The 17,152-nt window shown below is 41.2% G+C and overlaps 1 protein-coding gene across 39 annotated transcripts in view; it reads left to right on the top strand.

The window, feature by feature from the left end:
- LRRFIP1 (LRR binding FLII interacting protein 1) overlaps nucleotides 1–17,152 on the top strand; it is a 186,653-nt gene that overhangs the window by 104,591 nt on the left and 64,910 nt on the right. For 13 of the 39 annotated variants that reach the window (XM_075118148.1, XM_075118151.1, XM_075118147.1 and 10 more), the window contains 5 exons: nucleotides 2,612–2,629; nucleotides 6,833–6,880; nucleotides 9,528–9,572; nucleotides 10,085–10,135; nucleotides 14,463–14,495. The exons of 4 other annotated variants lie outside the window; for them this stretch is intronic. In XM_075118148.1, coding sequence (XP_074974249.1) covers nucleotides 2,612–2,629; nucleotides 6,833–6,880; nucleotides 9,528–9,572; nucleotides 10,085–10,135; nucleotides 14,463–14,495 — 195 coding nt within the window. The remainder of the gene's footprint in view (nucleotides 1–2,611; nucleotides 2,630–6,832; nucleotides 6,881–9,527; nucleotides 9,573–10,084; nucleotides 10,136–14,462; nucleotides 14,496–17,152) is intronic. 22 more of the 39 variants (XM_075118149.1, XM_075118138.1, XM_075118136.1 and 19 more) reach the window with 7 other exon arrangements.

Below are 17,152 nucleotides of genomic sequence, written 5' to 3'. Positions count from 1 at the left end.
TCCCTGGAACAGGGCGACTGGTATTCTGTCCTCAACTTAAAGGATGTTCCATATAGCGATCCATATAGACCAGTGCAACTTCCTCAGGTTTGAGGCAAATGGAACACAGTGCACGTTTGCCTCAGACGTCTGTGGCACATGGCAGCATATACTTCTATGGTGCAACAAGCCAGACTACATATCAGAAGGTTTCAAGGATGGTTAGCGTCAGTGTATGCTTCCTTTCGTCATTGTCTAGACAGTCATTTGCATTTCAAAGGTAATTTTGTCCTGTCTAGATTGGTGGACCTCGAACATTTGTGCAGGAGTTCCCTTCGTTTCTCTGTAACCAACACTCATTTTGGTCATGGAGACATCATCCCTGGCTTGGAGGCCACAAACTGAAATCCTGCAAACTCAAGGGTCGTGGTCGTTGCATGATCTGAGTACTCATAAACATCAGGGAACTACATGCTATTTGTCTGGCCTGCTTAGCCTTCTGTGCATGTATTCCAGGAAAAAATCTGTTAGTGTTAACAGCCAATATAGAAAATGTTTTATATAAACAGACAGGGAGGGGCGTATTCCTCCCAACAGTGCCAGAAGGCAATTCTGCTTTGGAACTCTGCATACCCAACTCCATTTACCTCAAACCTGCTTACCTCCCAGGAGAGCAGAACACATTGGCAGGTCCTTGAGCGGGTCCTTCTTTCCTCCCTATGAATGGTCACTACATCCAGACATGAGCAGGTCTACCTTCTAGCTGTGGGAAACTCTGCAGGTGCGCCTGTTCACAACAAAGGTCAACAGAAAATGCCATCTGTTCTACTCCCAGAGGGGTCACAGCCTTGGGTCTTTGACAGACACTGTCCTGCTCTCATGAACCCTGCGTATGCCTTTACTCTGATAACATTACTACCCAGAGTCATATTCAAGGCCAAGCAAGATCATGCTTGCCTCATACCAATAGCACCAGTGTGGCCTCAACAACACTGGTTCTGAACCCTGTTAGCATTGTTAGTGAGGTCTCTTCTACTGCTCCCATTAGATTCAGACATGATTTCTCAGGACCATGACCGTCTGCTCCATTCCCATCTGCAGGCCATCAGCTTGACGGTGTGGATGCTTCATGGCTAGCCCCACTAGAAATGATGTACTTGAAAAACGTTCAGGAAGTGCTTCTGAACAGCAGAAAACCTTGAACAAGGCATACTTACCTGGCCAAATGGAAATGCTGTTTTATCAGGTCTCAGCAGAGAAGTCTCTCTCCAGGGCAGGCTTCCATTAAGCACATTTTGGCACCTGCAACAGTAATGCCTTGACAGTTCTCATTAAAGTACATTTGTGATTGTAACGTTCCACTCTGCAGTGAGTAGTTACGGAGCTGAAAAAAAGATTTACGCTCTGATTTCAAAAATGGTTGGATAGGTTATTTCTTCCAGTGCAAGAACCCCATGGGATCTCAATCTCATGCTAACAAAATTAATGGGGCCTTCCTTTGAACTTCTTATGACTTGCCCCCTACTCCACTTCTCTATGAAAATGGTGTTTTTGGTGCAATAACCTCAGCCAAGAGAGTGGGTAAATTGGGAGCCTTGGTTTCAGAACCTCTTTACATGGTTTTTCATAAGAATAAGGTTTACCTCCACCATCGCCCAAAATTCTTGACAAAAGTAGTTTTCAATTTCCACATTCATCAGGCAATTTATTTGCCAACATTTTTCCAGAAGCCTCATGTGCATACAGATGAGCAGAAGTTTCATTCATTGGATGTGAGAAGAGCTTTGGCCTTCTACTTGGACTGCACCAGACGCTTTACACAGTTATTTGTTGTGGACAGTTATTTGTTGTTTCAGCCTTGACAAAGCCCTGGCTGGGATGATTTAACTCGGAATTGGTCCTGCTTCGAGCAGGGGGTTGGACTGGATGACCTTCAGGGGTCCCTTCCAACCCTGATATTCTATGATTCTATGACAGCGTGAAAAGCAAACTGGTTTCCACGCTGGACTTCCTTCTGGATTTTCTCTTGCATTTGTTTGTGCTGCTAGTTAGCTAATGTCACACTACCCCTACAGTATCAGCTCATTCGACCACAGTGCAAGTGGCTTCAGCAGCGTTCCTAGCACAAGTACTTATTGGAGACATTTGCAAAACAGAATTATGGTCATTAGGGTACACGCTTTTGCTGCTCATTATGCCATTTCCCATCAGTCCAGGAACAATGCTAGTTTTTTGGACGTTTGTTCTACAATCACTGTTCAGAAAGACTGCAAACCTGCCTCGATGCCACAGACTCAATGTAAAGCTTGAGAAATGTTTTTACATGTTAACATGCAGCTACATCTGTTTCTGTAGTATAGTATCAAGTGGGTCTAAAATCAGGAATAGCATAATTTGACTAAGCTCAATATGGGGGGGGGAGTTGGAGAGAGAAAGCAGGGAAGTTTAATTTTACAAAGGTTTCCTGGATTTCAATTATGGCTTATTTCTGTATTTACACTTTACTGTATGTACTGTATAAACAACCTTTTCCTTTTACAATAGGTTCTAAAATTGTATGGCTATTTATTAATTTATTCATACAAGCATTTTTTCTTTCCCAATTTCTTTCCTCTTCCCCTTTTTCCTGTAGATCTATCAGGTCCAAAAGGTAGGGTTTGTCTGATCTCTTGCATTATGATTTGCATGCATTTCTTTGTCACATCAGGGGCCTTGATACCATTTCAGAAATAAAACCCTTCAAGAACGCATGGTACACAGCAGGTTTTTTTTTGTGTGTAACTATCCCTAACTATTAGGTGGTCTCCATACCCTAACTGTCCCTCCTTCACCCCAGCTCTGAGAGTTCTGCTGGTAGTTAAGAAAATGTGCTTAGTCAAACATTTTAAAACAACCCTCTCCCCTGTCAAACACGCTCTTTGTAACTGCAGTATCTTTCTAGCTCATCTCATAATTTCAGATTATTCCCTCCCACTGGTTTTCATGTAAATGTTCAGTGTAGTCAGCGAAAGATTAATCTGGCAAATCAGGCATAATGTGAAACTGTGTGGTGGCTTCATGTGTCATAAACTGTACAGCAGTTTGTGGAATGAATGCAAAAATTACAATTTTTAATGTTTATAATGGTAGTAACGGATCATCAGCAAGTCTTCATGTTATGTCAAAATCTCAAGCTGTACAATACTTGCTGTGCATGAACCATGTAGCACCTTAACGGAAAAATTGTTTTAAAAAAATACTTTGTTATCATAGTATCTGGGAGAAGAAGGAAATCCAAGACTATATAAACCTGCTGTCATCCACCTTATTTAATAAATGATCCTTCTGAGCCTCTTACCTTTCATTGAACCATAAGTGTCTTCTGAAAATCAAACTCTGGTTTGCTTTGACCTGTCACTCTCTGGTGTGCTTTTGACCTATCCTTTGTTGCATGTTTCACTGGCTGACCATATAGTGTAGAGTTTTGAAAGTGCTGTTATACTCTGAAAAGTGAGTATGTAAAACAGACACTTTTTTATTGAAATGATCTGCTATCTGTTCAGAGTAATAGCTTGATTACTTCAGTGACAAAAAATAAATTTTAATCTCCATTATCCTTGCCGAACCAACTCTGTTTTGGGAGAGCAAGTTGAATTTGGTTTCTGCCTGCATGTCAACAGATTTGTTAAGTAAGTCCCAATTATGGGATAATATTAACACTTAGTTACACTACATATGTACATCCCTATTAGAGGCATTCTGATTGTGCAGCTAGGACAAGATAAAATTTGACCTTCAGAATCATTACTACATGAACCAGGAACTACCTGGTTTAACTTTCAAATCCCATCTTTAGTGTTTAAAAATGTGCCAGTTAGTTTTTCCTAACTCTTATAAACGGAGTAAATTTGATCTGGAATCACTGGCAGATGTTAAAACTGGAACCTTGCAATGCTATTTAATGTCACTTTTCTGACTAGAACAGCACTTGAAGCTTGCAATAGCATACTAACTAAAAAGATCAAATGAATGAGTAAACATAATTTTTCTTCCTGAAAGTGTCCTAGAATTACTTACCATTTGTAAGAGAAATCTGCAGGGAAACTAGATAATAGTCAACTTTGAATACTTGAAGAAAGAGACTTGATGTAGTTGGTTTGGCAAATGTCTAATACTTTTACATATTTAAAAGACTACTAAATATTTTCAGTCAATATGAGGTGATCCTGTTTATGTCAGAGCATTTTATAAATTAAAGACTAGAACCTCTAAGGCACTCAATAGCCTTTCTTTCATCAGTGGTATTAAACCTTGTAGCTTTAGGTGGGTGGAGGAAGGGAAGGCACAAAGGAGAACTGTAAACTGCCAGGAAGTAAATTTGAGAAACATTGAAATCTTCTATGGATATCTCCTTGGCCTTGTTCACAAGACTGAATTCAGAAGTGTGCAGAAAGCATGGTTCACAAAACATTGAGCATATTGTTAATTTTATTTATAGACGCTTCCTATGTAAACACAATGGCTTGTATTTTATTTTCATGGAATTTTTAGGTTTGAATTACATAATTTAAATCAATCTGGTTACCAGACAAAATTGCAAGCAAATTGTTTTGGAGGAAATGTGTATTTTAATCAGTTTACCTGTCCTGACTATTACAAAGCAAAATTTGTAAGTTTTACCAAACAGGACTCTGCAGTTTTCTAAATCAGTGCATTTATTTACAGGATTGGGACCTTCCATTATATTTAATTTTGGGGTAGGTTGTCATATTCCAGTTCTACCTCAGCACTTGTGATGAGATGCTTAAAGCATGGAACTATGGTCAGTTGCTGAAGAAAGAACAAGAAATAGTACAAATGAAATGAATTAAGCCCTACCTTGAAGTACACTTTGGATTCTTATTTCTTTATGGCTAAGCAGTGTCTGAACATTGCAAGAGGTTTCTGAGCCCATGCTTAAATGCTTTGTGGAAAAGAGAAGCAATAACTTACTTGCTGAATTTTAAACATGCAAGTAAATTACCTTGCTGAATAAGAGTCTTTTTCTTTGTTGTAGAAACACTATTGCATAGTGCTTTAAACATATAAAGCACTAAATAAATGCTCTTATTTTTAATTATTTTAAAAATGTTTTATTTAAATGACAGTGACTGCTTTTGGAAGCTTATATTCTAATATTTTTCATACTTGTATAAGACTGCAGTAAGCATCCATCCACCTATTCTCAATTGTTCCTCCAAGCCAGTGGTATCTATCAAGTTAATCATGTGGTTTTTGTCTGCTCGGATTCTCCAAAACAGTAAGGTTTTTAAGGTCAGGCTTGACAAAGCCCTGGCTGGGATGATTTAACTGGGAATTGGTCCTGCTTTGAGCAGGGGGTTGGACTAGATGACCTTCTGGGGTCCCTTCCAACCCTGATATTCTATGATTCTATGATTCAAACTGAGTAGTCATGTTTATGATCTCCTTTGTAAAGCACTGCTTTTCTCCTTCCAGGGAGCTCGCCAGATCACCCCCTTTGGTTTGAAGGCCCAATTAGGCGAGATGTTTGTAATCTGACAGAATTAGACAAGGAAAGCCAACAAATGTCTCTTTCCCAAGTTTTCTCATATGCAGATTGCTTTAGGAAGTAAGGTGAATGAAACTGTTGCAATTGAGTTGATGCTAAACACTGAGTTATACCATAAAGACTTCCAGTTCTTGAATGTTTAACTTAAAAGTTATGGGATCTAAACAAAATAGGAAGCCATGCTCTTAAAAACAATTCCCTGTCTCCCTCTCAAAGGCACTACCAACAATGCAGGTACAGGCAAAGATTAGATGTGGGCTTATTTACAATAATATGAATCCTTTTGAGGAGAATATTAGTCAAATAAATTGTTCTGATGTACATCTTCCTCCGAAATACGAATTAATTACTCCTTGTTTCCAGTGATTCTTCTTTATAGCAGTAATTTTTTAATTGTCATAACTTTCACAAAGTTTGTCATACTATTTTGTGTTAAGTAGACTTTCAGTAACCCCCCAAAATAGAGTTTTTAATAGTGTTTATATGGGAAGAAAAAACCTGAAATGTTAGTTTACTGAACTCTGAAGCACTTCTTGTCTAATCCAATCACAAAATCAGTAGGGTTACTCCAGAGTTGTTATGCAAAGAAAATATGAACCAAGAAACTGAAGGCTTTCTTCCTGGAATGTATATGTGTTATTTGGTACTGAGTGGGTGTGGGCTTTCCAGACCTTACCCTCCACCTTTTGTGGTTCTGCACATCCTAAACTGTACTGCAGGTTCCTTATAATGTGTAACCTCTTGCCATTCATGATTTTGTACCACTTTCATGATGATGGAAGTTGTGAAAAAGCCTATTCACATTTTGAAAAGGATCTTTTAAGAATTGTTCATTTTCATAAGAGTACATGGAGATTAACTCTATTTTAATCACTTTGTCCTCCTTCCAAGTGTACAAATCCATGGTTTGATGGAACTTTTCATCCTGGAAGTGTTATGTACTGTCCCCTTGTAACAAGTCTTGACTGACCTGGGTCAGGAACCCAAGGCTCATTACACCCTTTCTCACTCCTTTGCCCACAGCTTTGCTTATGATTGTCTGATTTAAAAACAAAGCAAAACACTTTTCTTCTTTACAAGGAAACTTGTTTCAGGCATGCGCTGCTTTTCACAGTGGCATCAAGGAGCTGAGTCACACTCTGCAATTTTCAGCTTTGCACTGGCGTGTTTGTCTAATCCTTGAGCATGCGTGTTTCAGTGTGAGAGACTGACTGTGGAGCTCGGCAGAACCATGGCAATGCACGTCTCAAAGTTCAGTGCTTATCTGTCTCATCTGAATTCTGTTTTTCCCTTTTCTGTCTATAGAAATATTATGGTCTGGATACAAAGTGGGGTGACATCGAGCAGTGGATGGTAGGCCTTGATCAACAAAGCTAAAAATAATTTTACCATTGAAATCTTGTACAGCTTACAATTTTTGAGATTCCATGGGACAGGTATATTGCTATATTTGAAGAATCAGTTTCCAGTCTTATGAAGACTGTTTTGAACTTTGCATCTAGAGTATTGCTTACTTGTATTTTTGTTTGTAGTCAGTTTGAAGGGTCTAATATATAGGATGGTCATAACATAAGATTGAAATAGTTGCTAAAAATGGATTTCTTGATTTAAAAGCACACACAAAAATTCGCTTTAGACCTGGAAAAAAGTTGTTTTTTTCTTCTGGTAACTAAAACAATTGCTAAAACAGACCAGATTTGGTTTCAAATGTATTTATTTCAGTTTTTAAAAAGAAATTATTCTTTGATCCTTAGTTTATAAAGCCATTCACTAGTTAGGGACTGGAGGCAGGGCTGTTGTTCCCAGGTTGGTCTTTTTGGGTATCCCGACCTGGTAACATGAGTTAGTGTCTGGAAATTTTTGGCTTGATTCTTGAAATCCTGATCCATTTCCCCTGTCCCCCCAGCCACACACTTTCTTGGATTACACTCCCACCATTGTCAGGGTGACGTACCATCCAGACTAGGTGAGGTTCCTCATTGTGTTTGAGGACAAAAGGGACCCCCAGATCACTTAGTCTGGTCTCCTGCTCATTACAGGCCACTAAACCCCACCCCATTACCCCTGTGTTGAACCTACTGATCCGGATTAGATTCAAATATTACAGCCCTCAGGAGACTAAACTATTGTGTGCCACAGGCAGAGAATAGAAGGGTCTGAGGTACACCAGTGCCCAAGGCCTTGGCAAATGCAGGGAATTGATTTAGTGTGGGCTTGTCTACACTTTAATTTTATAGCGCTCTAACTTGCTGGCTCAGGGGTGTGAAAAATCATCCCCTGAGCTTAGCAAGTTTGAGTGCTTTAAAGCACTAGTGTGGACAGGCTCCGAGCTCTGGGAGCTGTGCTCCCAGTGCTTGGAGCTATTCCCCTCGTGGACGTGGATTACCAGGAGCGCTGGGAGACTCTCCCAGCGCTCGTGCATGACCACACTCACACTTTGCAGCAGCACTTTGAAGTTTCTAGATGTAGATGTAGCCTTAGTTATACCCAGAGGATCCTAGCTGGTGACCCCTACCCCACGTTGCAGAGAGGCAGAGGCAAAAACAAAATCAAGGTCCCTGTCTCTCTGACGTGGAGGAAGTTCCTTCATCACCCTGAAAATGGAGATCAGTCTGAGCATGTGAGCAAGACCCACCTGCCAAACCTGATGATACTCCCTTGAGAGCTCACAAGTCAGCCTTTTGTCACTTCAAAACCTTGCATGCTCCACAGAGAGAGCAAGAGCTCACTATCTCTAGTGCTTCCCAAATCCAGAGCTTAGTTTTAATGGGCAGAACGCTAACCACAGAATATTGAAGCTTGCTTGAAAACCAACAAATTTAAACAACTCACCTGTGGCAAATATAATTGTATAACACGTACGTTTATTTTTCATTCTACTTTTTAGCCATTGCTAAATAGTGTTAAAAACCATTTTGTTGAAATTTAGTGCATCCTACTACATTGTCAGTGTTCCAAGTTCCCATACAAAGCAATGTATAATACAGCCCAGTTACTGGAAGTAGGATATAGATTCTTTTAGCTTGTTGGCAAAGGCCATGTCTTTCAGTCAAATCCACATTAAAAGGTGGATTGCATTCTCATTTTTACAGGGTAGAGAATGCCATTCAAATTGAAGACTTCTTTCTGAGGGAACTATAGACTAGAAAGCTTTCTTTTAGCTACAGGCTCTCAGACCCACTAGGGTAGTGCATTTAACTGTCTTAATCAGTGTGTTTGCACTGTGAATGTCTAGGTATTAATAAGAGAGACAAGCAGAAACTTCTTTGAATGAGACAAGCTTTCAAGCTCTTCTTAGGGACACTGGGGAGCTCTAAAGGTTGTCTCCATAGGCACTGACTACATGGGTGCTCCAGGGCTGGAACACACACGGGGAGAAAAAAAAAAGGTGGGTGCAGAGCACCCACAAGCAACCACCCTATCAGCTCTTTCCCTCCCCACAGTGCCTCCCACTGGCCGGTGGCCCTGCTGATCAGCACTTCCCCCTCCTGTGGTGGGCAGGAGGCATGGGGAGCGGAGGCAGGACGAGGCAGGGCACGGGTGGGGCCTTTGGGAAGGGGTGGAGTAGAGGTGGGGTCTGGGGCAGAGCCGGAGGGGAGCAACCCCGGGCACGTTAGAAAGTCGACATGTATGCTTGTATCTTTCACCAACAGAAGTTGGTCCAACTAAAAGATATTACCTCACCTACCTTGTCACTCTCATATCCTGGGACCAACATGGCTAAAGAAAACAATGCATATAACTTGCCATTGTATTTTAGAAATGTATAGTAGTGAAGAATGGGCTGGGATGAAGGAAGGAGGACAGGTATAGGGAAATAGCAAGTTCTCATTTTTTTTCCTCAGTTGCCATAGTGCATCATCTATCATTATCAGATTAAACCTTGCTAAATCCAGCTTCCTTCTTAACACTGAGGTTTCATTTTTTCTAACTGAAGGCTTTGTTTTACTATTTCTGTCCTTTCAACATTTCACTCTTATTTTCTCTGCTGCTTTGATAGGAAGACAGTGAGCGTTATTCTCGCAGATCCAGAAGAAATGCCTCGGTTAGTATTTTCTTTTGTGCATTCTTCATACATATTTACGTACGTCACTTGCAGCACGCTGGCAGTGTCTCTTTTAAAACCAAATGTATTTACTGTTAATTTTGTGCAACACTTCATGCCTCTCTGCAAAGAATTCTGGTGAGTTTTTGCAAATTAAAATCCAACTCTTTTGCACAAGTGAACAATGAACCTGTTTGTTTTGCATGAGCCAGACATGGCACAAAGAGGAGTTGTACAAGCTCCTAACCTGTTCAGCCTGTAGGGGAATGCTTTAGAACTTCCTTTGTATTGCCTGAAAATGGTCCAATGTTTGACGTGGCTCTGTTATATTTACTCTTATGTTTGTTGCCTAATATAAAGGAAACGTGTACTGGGCAAGCCTTTAAGGAGTTTAGCACAAAATCTTTTCCTCCCTTTGGCTTCTGTTAATTGATTCTATCAGTACTTGTTTCATTGCTTGTTATCTGTATTCTTTTAATTGTTTCTTGTCTCCTACACTTTCTCTTCAATAGGCTTCAGATGAAGATGAGCGCATGTCAGTGGGTAGCCGTGGAAGCCTGAGGGTTAGTAACTTGTACAATTACGTGCATGATTTTTTTTATTGATGTTGCTGTTCTCCCACACCTTGCAAAAGTTTCTCTGTACCCTTTCCAGAGAGAGCTCTGATAATTTCTTGTCTCCCAAACCTCCCAGTTTTCTACATTATAGCCTTATACTTGAGGCCTACATTGAAGCCAACAGTTCCTTCATCCAAGGAGAACTGGATAGGTGTGTCAGTTTCATAGACATTAAATTGTAAATATGAATATAAGTAAAGTATAAAATTGCGTAGAGATTTTTTTTCTGCTGAATGCTCTCTTCACTAATCACTGGGGGAGGTATTTAGTCAAGATGTGGGTCTACAGAATTTCCTCTTGCATGGATCTTTTTAAGCTGTTCCAGCATTAGTGACCATATGGAGCAATCTGAGAAATGATGCAGCATTCACTCCGTTGGGTGTTAGGGGTGAGGGGTCACAGTTTAGAAACTAAATGTAAATCAGCTGATGGAAAGCACGTCAGTTCAGTGTTCCTGTGAACCAGTATTAATACCGTTCTTAGCTGGTCTTTTTAAATAGCTTGGGGATCCAGGTGACTTCTTCCTCAAAGCTGGCATTATTGAGATGTTTGGAGCCTGTCTCCTCCCAGAAATGAGACTGGGCACTAAGGAAGGATCACTGGGCACAGGAGCTCACAGTCACTTAGGTCCAATCTATATGAGATAAATTTACCATTTAAGAAAGGTAATATCTTCCTAGTATATCTGAAAAACACTTTGTCACATACAAAATAGCTCCAACCAGTATACATGTAGGTACATCAAACTGCTTCACTCTGTACCATTCCAGTGTGCACCATTTTAATTCCAGCGTGGACCAAATTAGCTCTCATGACAGTGCACATGGTTGAGAGAGTCTCTCCTGCTACTGTCCCATGGTGCACTGATTGTCTTTTGAAAACTCTTACAATTCTGTAGCTTATGGGGTGGGTACTCAGAGGCCATTGCAACTGAAATGGTCTAGAGCAGTACTAGTACTGACATAGGGCAATAGTGCAACAGTTTGGAACATGAATTAAGAGTGGGCACATAGAATCGTTTGTGCCTAAGCCAGTTCTGTTGTTCTAATGCAGACAGAATCTTAAGGCAGTTAACAATAGCATTAGTTTACCTCTTTAAGATTGCTATCGATCAGTGGTTCTCAACCAGGGACCTGGGGGCCCATCAGCAGGTTTCAGGGGGTCTGCCGAGCATGACTGGCTTTAGACTCGCTTGGGCCCAGGGCAGAAAGCTGAAGCCCTGTCACGCAGGACTGCAGCCTGGTGCGCTGAGCCCCACCACCTGGGGCTGAAGCCAAAGCCTGAGCAACTTAGCTTCATGGTGCCCTTTGTGATGTGGGGCTCCAGGCAATTGCCCTGCTTCCTACCGCTTGATGTTGGAGAAAAAAAAATTGTTATGGTACAGGGGGGCTGTGGAGTTTTTATAGCATGTTGTAGGGAGCCTCAGGGGGAAAAAAGGGTTGAGAATCCCTGATATAGATTATTCAACTCAGGCAAATTAAGAGTATATATTTTAAAGAATGATCCACATCCTTAATCCTAGCTTTTACCATTTGCAGAGAGGTTTCATGCAGCTCTTGGAAGATCCTGTAATTATTTACTCAACTAAGAGTTGATGTTTTTTTTCTTTCTGGAGGAATATCCCGAGGAACTGTTGAATGGAATGGTCTTATTTTCCTCTAAATAGTTTTATATTTATGTGTAAAAGGCCTAAAATTCTACCACTGGGGAAACAAATTGAATGAGTGATTGCTAATTAAATTCCCATCTTTTAATGGACATACAGTATATCTTGTACTATGAGTGTCTCATTCCCTTTTTGTGTGACATCTATATACTAGTCATGATATGACATTGGTTTTACTGAAACATTCCCACCTCCTGGAATTGGGGATTAATTTAATTTTCCCAAACAGTATAACTAGAATATGCTTGATACCTTTATGACTTTGCATTCTTTATTTCATTAACAAGAAAGCAATAATGGATGAGTTTTCCTCAATGATGAGGAAAAGGTTAAGAAATATGAACATTAAAATGGTTTTTTTTAGATTTTAGTTGAATTAAACTTTAATAAAATTGTGCATGGAATTGATTAGGGAAAAATGCTTTCATTCCTAGAGCACTTGAGGTTTCAGTTTAGTTTGTTCTGGGCAATTTTCAATTAAACTGCTTATCCAGTCCTGACTATAAGTGTATTTTCATGGCCTGCAAGGAAATTAATGACTGAAATATCATTTCCAAAATCCTCATGAATAAGGGTCCCTATTAGACCTTAATATACTTTATTCTGATGGCCATTGGTAATTAAAATTTGCATTTCACTAAACAGGCTGCATTTCCTCACCCAAAAGAAATGTCTGATTTCTAATCTCTCTGGAGTGCAAATAAGCGTCCCTAATATCCAACAGTATTCCCATGCTACTAACCATACAGTCTTTCAGTTTTAAGAGCCAGATCTTTATCTGGTGCAAACTGGTGTAGCCACTGAAGTCAGTGACTAGCAGCAGCTGAAGATCTAGCTCATAAATATTTACTAGTTAAGTTTGTGAGCAATGTCCTTGTTTGGTAGAAAACTTTGTCTAATGGAGTCTTGTGGAAGAAACTTTATGCCATAATATCCCTAACGTATTGCACCCAATTTCCTGTATGACTGTTAAAAGGGGGGGCATTCCTCAATGAATGATCTTAAATCCAAATATTTGAGTTTTGCACACACACTGAGGGAGGTTTGACCCCTAAATTTTAACACTTGAAGAATGAGAAACCCCTGCGATTTCCTGCCCTGACCCAGGGGCAATTGTGACTTCAGGCCAAGGAAAGCAGGAGGTAGATATATTAGCTCATAAGTCTGAGCCAAAGTCTGTCCCTTAATAGCCTTGGTTTAAGGCACATGATTTTATTCACACTGAAACAAAATACAACTAATTATATTCTTAGGATTAATACCTGGCTCACAATTGCTTGACAAGACAAAATTGTGAATATGCTTTAAGTGGTTTGTGTAGACATTTAGTTATGCTTCTGTTAACTTCTTTCAGACATCTTTGGTTTTGCTTTTTTATGTATGTATAAAAGTGAAATGAAAACCTGGCCTCCTAGGATCTGAGTTCAGGGTTCTCTGCTTCTTTTGCTAAGCCTTGTTAACATAAAGAACTCTTTAGAAACAAGGCGTCCTGTGGCACCTTATAGACTAACAGACGTATTGGAGCATAAGCTTTCATGGGTGAATATATCCGATGAAGTGAGTATTCCCCCACGAAAGCTCATGCTCCAATACGTCTGTTAGTCGATAAGGTGCCACAGGACTTTTTGCTGCTTTTACAGATCCAGACTAACACGGCTACCCCTCTGATACTTCAGAAACAAGGAAACTATATCTTGTCTCTATTTAAGTTTGTGTGAAACTAGATTAGATTCACAAAGAAATCTGAACTGTGGTCTTTGACAGTAAGTAAAGGTGGAATTTGTTTGAAAACCTTTTGTTTCAAAGTTTATTTGTTATAGAAAACTTCATATTTGGATTTGGTGTTAAACAGATTTTTTTAATTTCTTACAAAAAGAAGCTGTTTTGCTTCCTGTAAAAGTTCCTTGAAATATCTGTGTGGTCACTCATGGAATACCATACAAGATGGGTAGAATTTACAAATTTTCTCTTGAAGGGTTGGTTCTTTCTCTTTTGGACAGGAAGTTTCCAAACAGTGGAGCAATGTCAGAAAAGGTATTACCATGTGAAACCTCCCAGTCCTCCAAAATCAGCAATTTCTTTCTCAGAGTTTTTTCTCCTGGACTATTCTCCTCTAAGAATGTTTTACTGTGATTTGTTCTGAGACCGATGAAAACTGCCCAAGTATCCTACCGTATCATTCTGGAAGCCCCATAGGCTTGCTTTACTCTTAAGTGATTTTTGTTGCAGAAAAACTTAGAATATCATTTTCTGTTTTTTTAAGACATATGACCCTGGTTTCAGTCTTCTTCCACTGCAAATTCTCTTCAGTTTTCCCTAATTTCATAATGGGCCAACTCCCACATCCAAGATCCCACAAGGTGAAATATTGTTGAGTTATTGCCCAATAGTGATGCAGCATACAAAGACTTGTCTCTATTTCTCTCGTTAATCTGGTTGATGGTTGCTGAAATTCCTGACTTCTGAACCAGTGCTAGCATTTGTGCTCTCGTTGCTCAAAACCAAGGAATTTTAAACTTTTACAACTCAGTGCCTATGTCTTCCTGATTGCCATCTTTGGGTTTTTTGTATTCTGATAGTTTTTATTTCCTCTCATGCTCTTGACAGTCTGACTTGGAGTATGCCAGTGCCTATCCAGTGGTGAGAATGGTCTGAAGTTGCAGTGTGTAATAGTACTTTTTTTCCACAATTTCTAACGCCTCTTGCTATATCTGGTCAATAGTAGAGAAGGAGACCCAAAAAGGCAAATGATCATGATAGCAGTGTTGTGGTCTCTGATGTGGATACCTGACTCAAGGAATGAGACACATCCCACTGTTTCACTTAGCATTATGACATTTGTCAGACTCAGCAAGGCAAAGGATTAAATAACAATCATGGAGAATGAACTAACTCCCACCTAAAGGTGTCGTCCCTTCAGGGCTGCGTGGAGAAACTTGCATTACCACTACTTACATTGTACCTGCTCAGAGGAGAGATGGCTTCATTCTCCAGTGCTCTGTGTGGTAATCTTCACAAATACAAAGCTCACTATTTTCAAAATGTGCGTTTAATTGAGACATGAACAGTGAACTTTTTTCCTCCTTACTCCTGAGGGCATTCTGCGCCTAAAAATTCTGCGTGCAATATGTTGAAATTCTGCACGTTTTATTTGTCAATAAGTAAATGCAGAGGCTCCAGCATGGCAGTGCAGATCACAGGCCACTGACTGCATGAAGGTGGGAGATCACGCTGCAGCCTCCCCACCCCCCAGGACATGGAGTCAGTGGCAAGGCTGCACCTGACCCTGACACCGCACAAGGCCTGGGCCTACCCCAGAAACACTCCGGGGCCCTGCCCCTCTGCATCAGGTGTGGGTGGGCAGGCTCAACCAGGCAGGATCCAAGTGCGGAGGGACTCAGTATGGGGGGGAATCCAGGTGTGGGGTGAGAGGATTCTGCGTGGGACAGTCTGGGGTGCAGGCAGCTCAGTGGGAGGGTCTAGGTATGGGGGGTGGATCTGGATTCACAGAGGCTCGTTGGAGGGATTCCAGGTGCAGGGACAATGGGACTCTGCAGGAGCTTCCAGGTGAAAGTGGTTGGGGCTCAGTGGAGGGGTCTGGGTGTGGGGGTCTCAGCAGGGAGGTCTGGGTGCTGGGGGAGTGGGGCTTGGGGGTCTGGGTGCAGCTAGTTGGGGGGTCAGTGGCGTAGGGGTCTGGATGTCGGGGCTTGAGTGCAGGGAGCTGAATGGGAGTGGTCTGGTTGCAGAGGTGGGGGTCCTGATGCAGGGGTCTGGGTGCAGAGGGCTTCAGATGCAGGGGGTTCAAGAAGGTGGTGTATGGAGGGCTAGGAGGGTTTTGGGAGTACGGGGTGAGGCTTGGCGGGGGTGTCTGGGTATGGGAGTTCAGGATTCATGGGGTTTGGGTGGATGGGGGACTAGCTCCCTGTACAGTGATCCCTCCCCCACAGCTGAGGAGCAATGGGGGCAGGAAGCAGGGAAGGATGCTGAGCTTCCTGCAGCTGGGGGAGATTTCTGGGAATGGGTCTGACACAGCCCTAGCCACTCCTTATAGGGGAAGAGGAAGTCCCATCGTCTCCTGCCTCCAGCCCAGCTGGGACTAGCATCTGATCTTGGCTCAGGGTAGGAGCCACTGCCTGGGGTGTCCCCAGCCCTGCAGTGATTTACCTCTCTGCCGACTGCTCCAGGTGCCTGAAACAATGTACCTGCGCAGCTAGGAAGTGGTGCATGACTGCTCTTGCAGCTTCCCTTTGCTTACCTTTCAGTCATTTTTCTGCAGGGATGCAAAGCAGCCTGCGGGGGACATGAATTCTGCACATGCTCAGTGGTGCAGAATTCCCACAGGAGTATCTCTTGGACATTTTCCCCATTGTACAAAGAGCTGTCTTGGAGATCATTAAAATCTAGGTAGAAAAGCTATTACCTGTTAGAGCTGAATATTATATACAACTTTAATTTCCCATGTATTTCAAGCACCTTTTATTTAACATAACTCATTTCAAATAGATCTGTTCCTGGAAACAGAAGATGAATAAATCTGCAGTACAGTATATACCATGTCTGAATAGCCTTATCTTTGCTTGTGAAGATAAAATCAACATTCATAGTTACAGTATTTTTATTTGCAAAAAAGAAAAAAAGGATTTTAAGATTGGGATCCTTAAATCTGGGTTTAGATTACATGACAACATTAATACTGCTCCCTTGTAAGTCTATTGTGACAGAGCATAGGGTCTTGCTGTGCCTCCACAAAAGGCAAAGTACAAGAAGATCTTTTTTTAAAAGCTGCTGAATGAAGAGCAGTTCCACTTTATTTGAACTAAGCATCATTTCTACCTCCCACTAGCTGGCTGTTGTGAATCAGTGCTTCAGGCCTCCACATCAGAACTTGAAAACAAGCTCTTGCAGCCAATTTCATTGAAGGCTGTGTGTTTCTCTTTTTCTTCATTCCTTACCCCTATTTCAAATTAAGAATTTATTCACCCAGTATATTCTATTTCCTTGATCAGTGGCCTATATTCAGATACAGTTCTATCTGTGGGGAGGGATAACTCAGTGATTTGAACACTGGCCTGCTAAACCCAGGGTTGTGAGTTCAATCCTTGAGGGGGGCCATTTAGGGATCTGGGGTAAAAATTGGGGATTGGTCCTGCTTTGGGCAGGGGGTTGGACTAGATGACCTCCTGAGGTCCTTTCTAACCCTGATATTCTATGAGTCTGATATTCTAACACTTACTGTGCTTAGTTTTTGCATGGATATATTTATGTAGTACATATATATGGCAGAGGGCTCTATCAAT

Source organism: Caretta caretta, chromosome 11 (assembly GCF_965140235.1).
Source record: "Caretta caretta isolate rCarCar2 chromosome 11, rCarCar1.hap1, whole genome shotgun sequence".
NCBI classification, from domain to species: domain Eukaryota; kingdom Metazoa; phylum Chordata; order Testudines; family Cheloniidae; genus Caretta; species Caretta caretta.
Note: the sequence above shows the minus strand (reverse complement) of the source record. Positions and strands in the feature narration are given on the sequence as shown.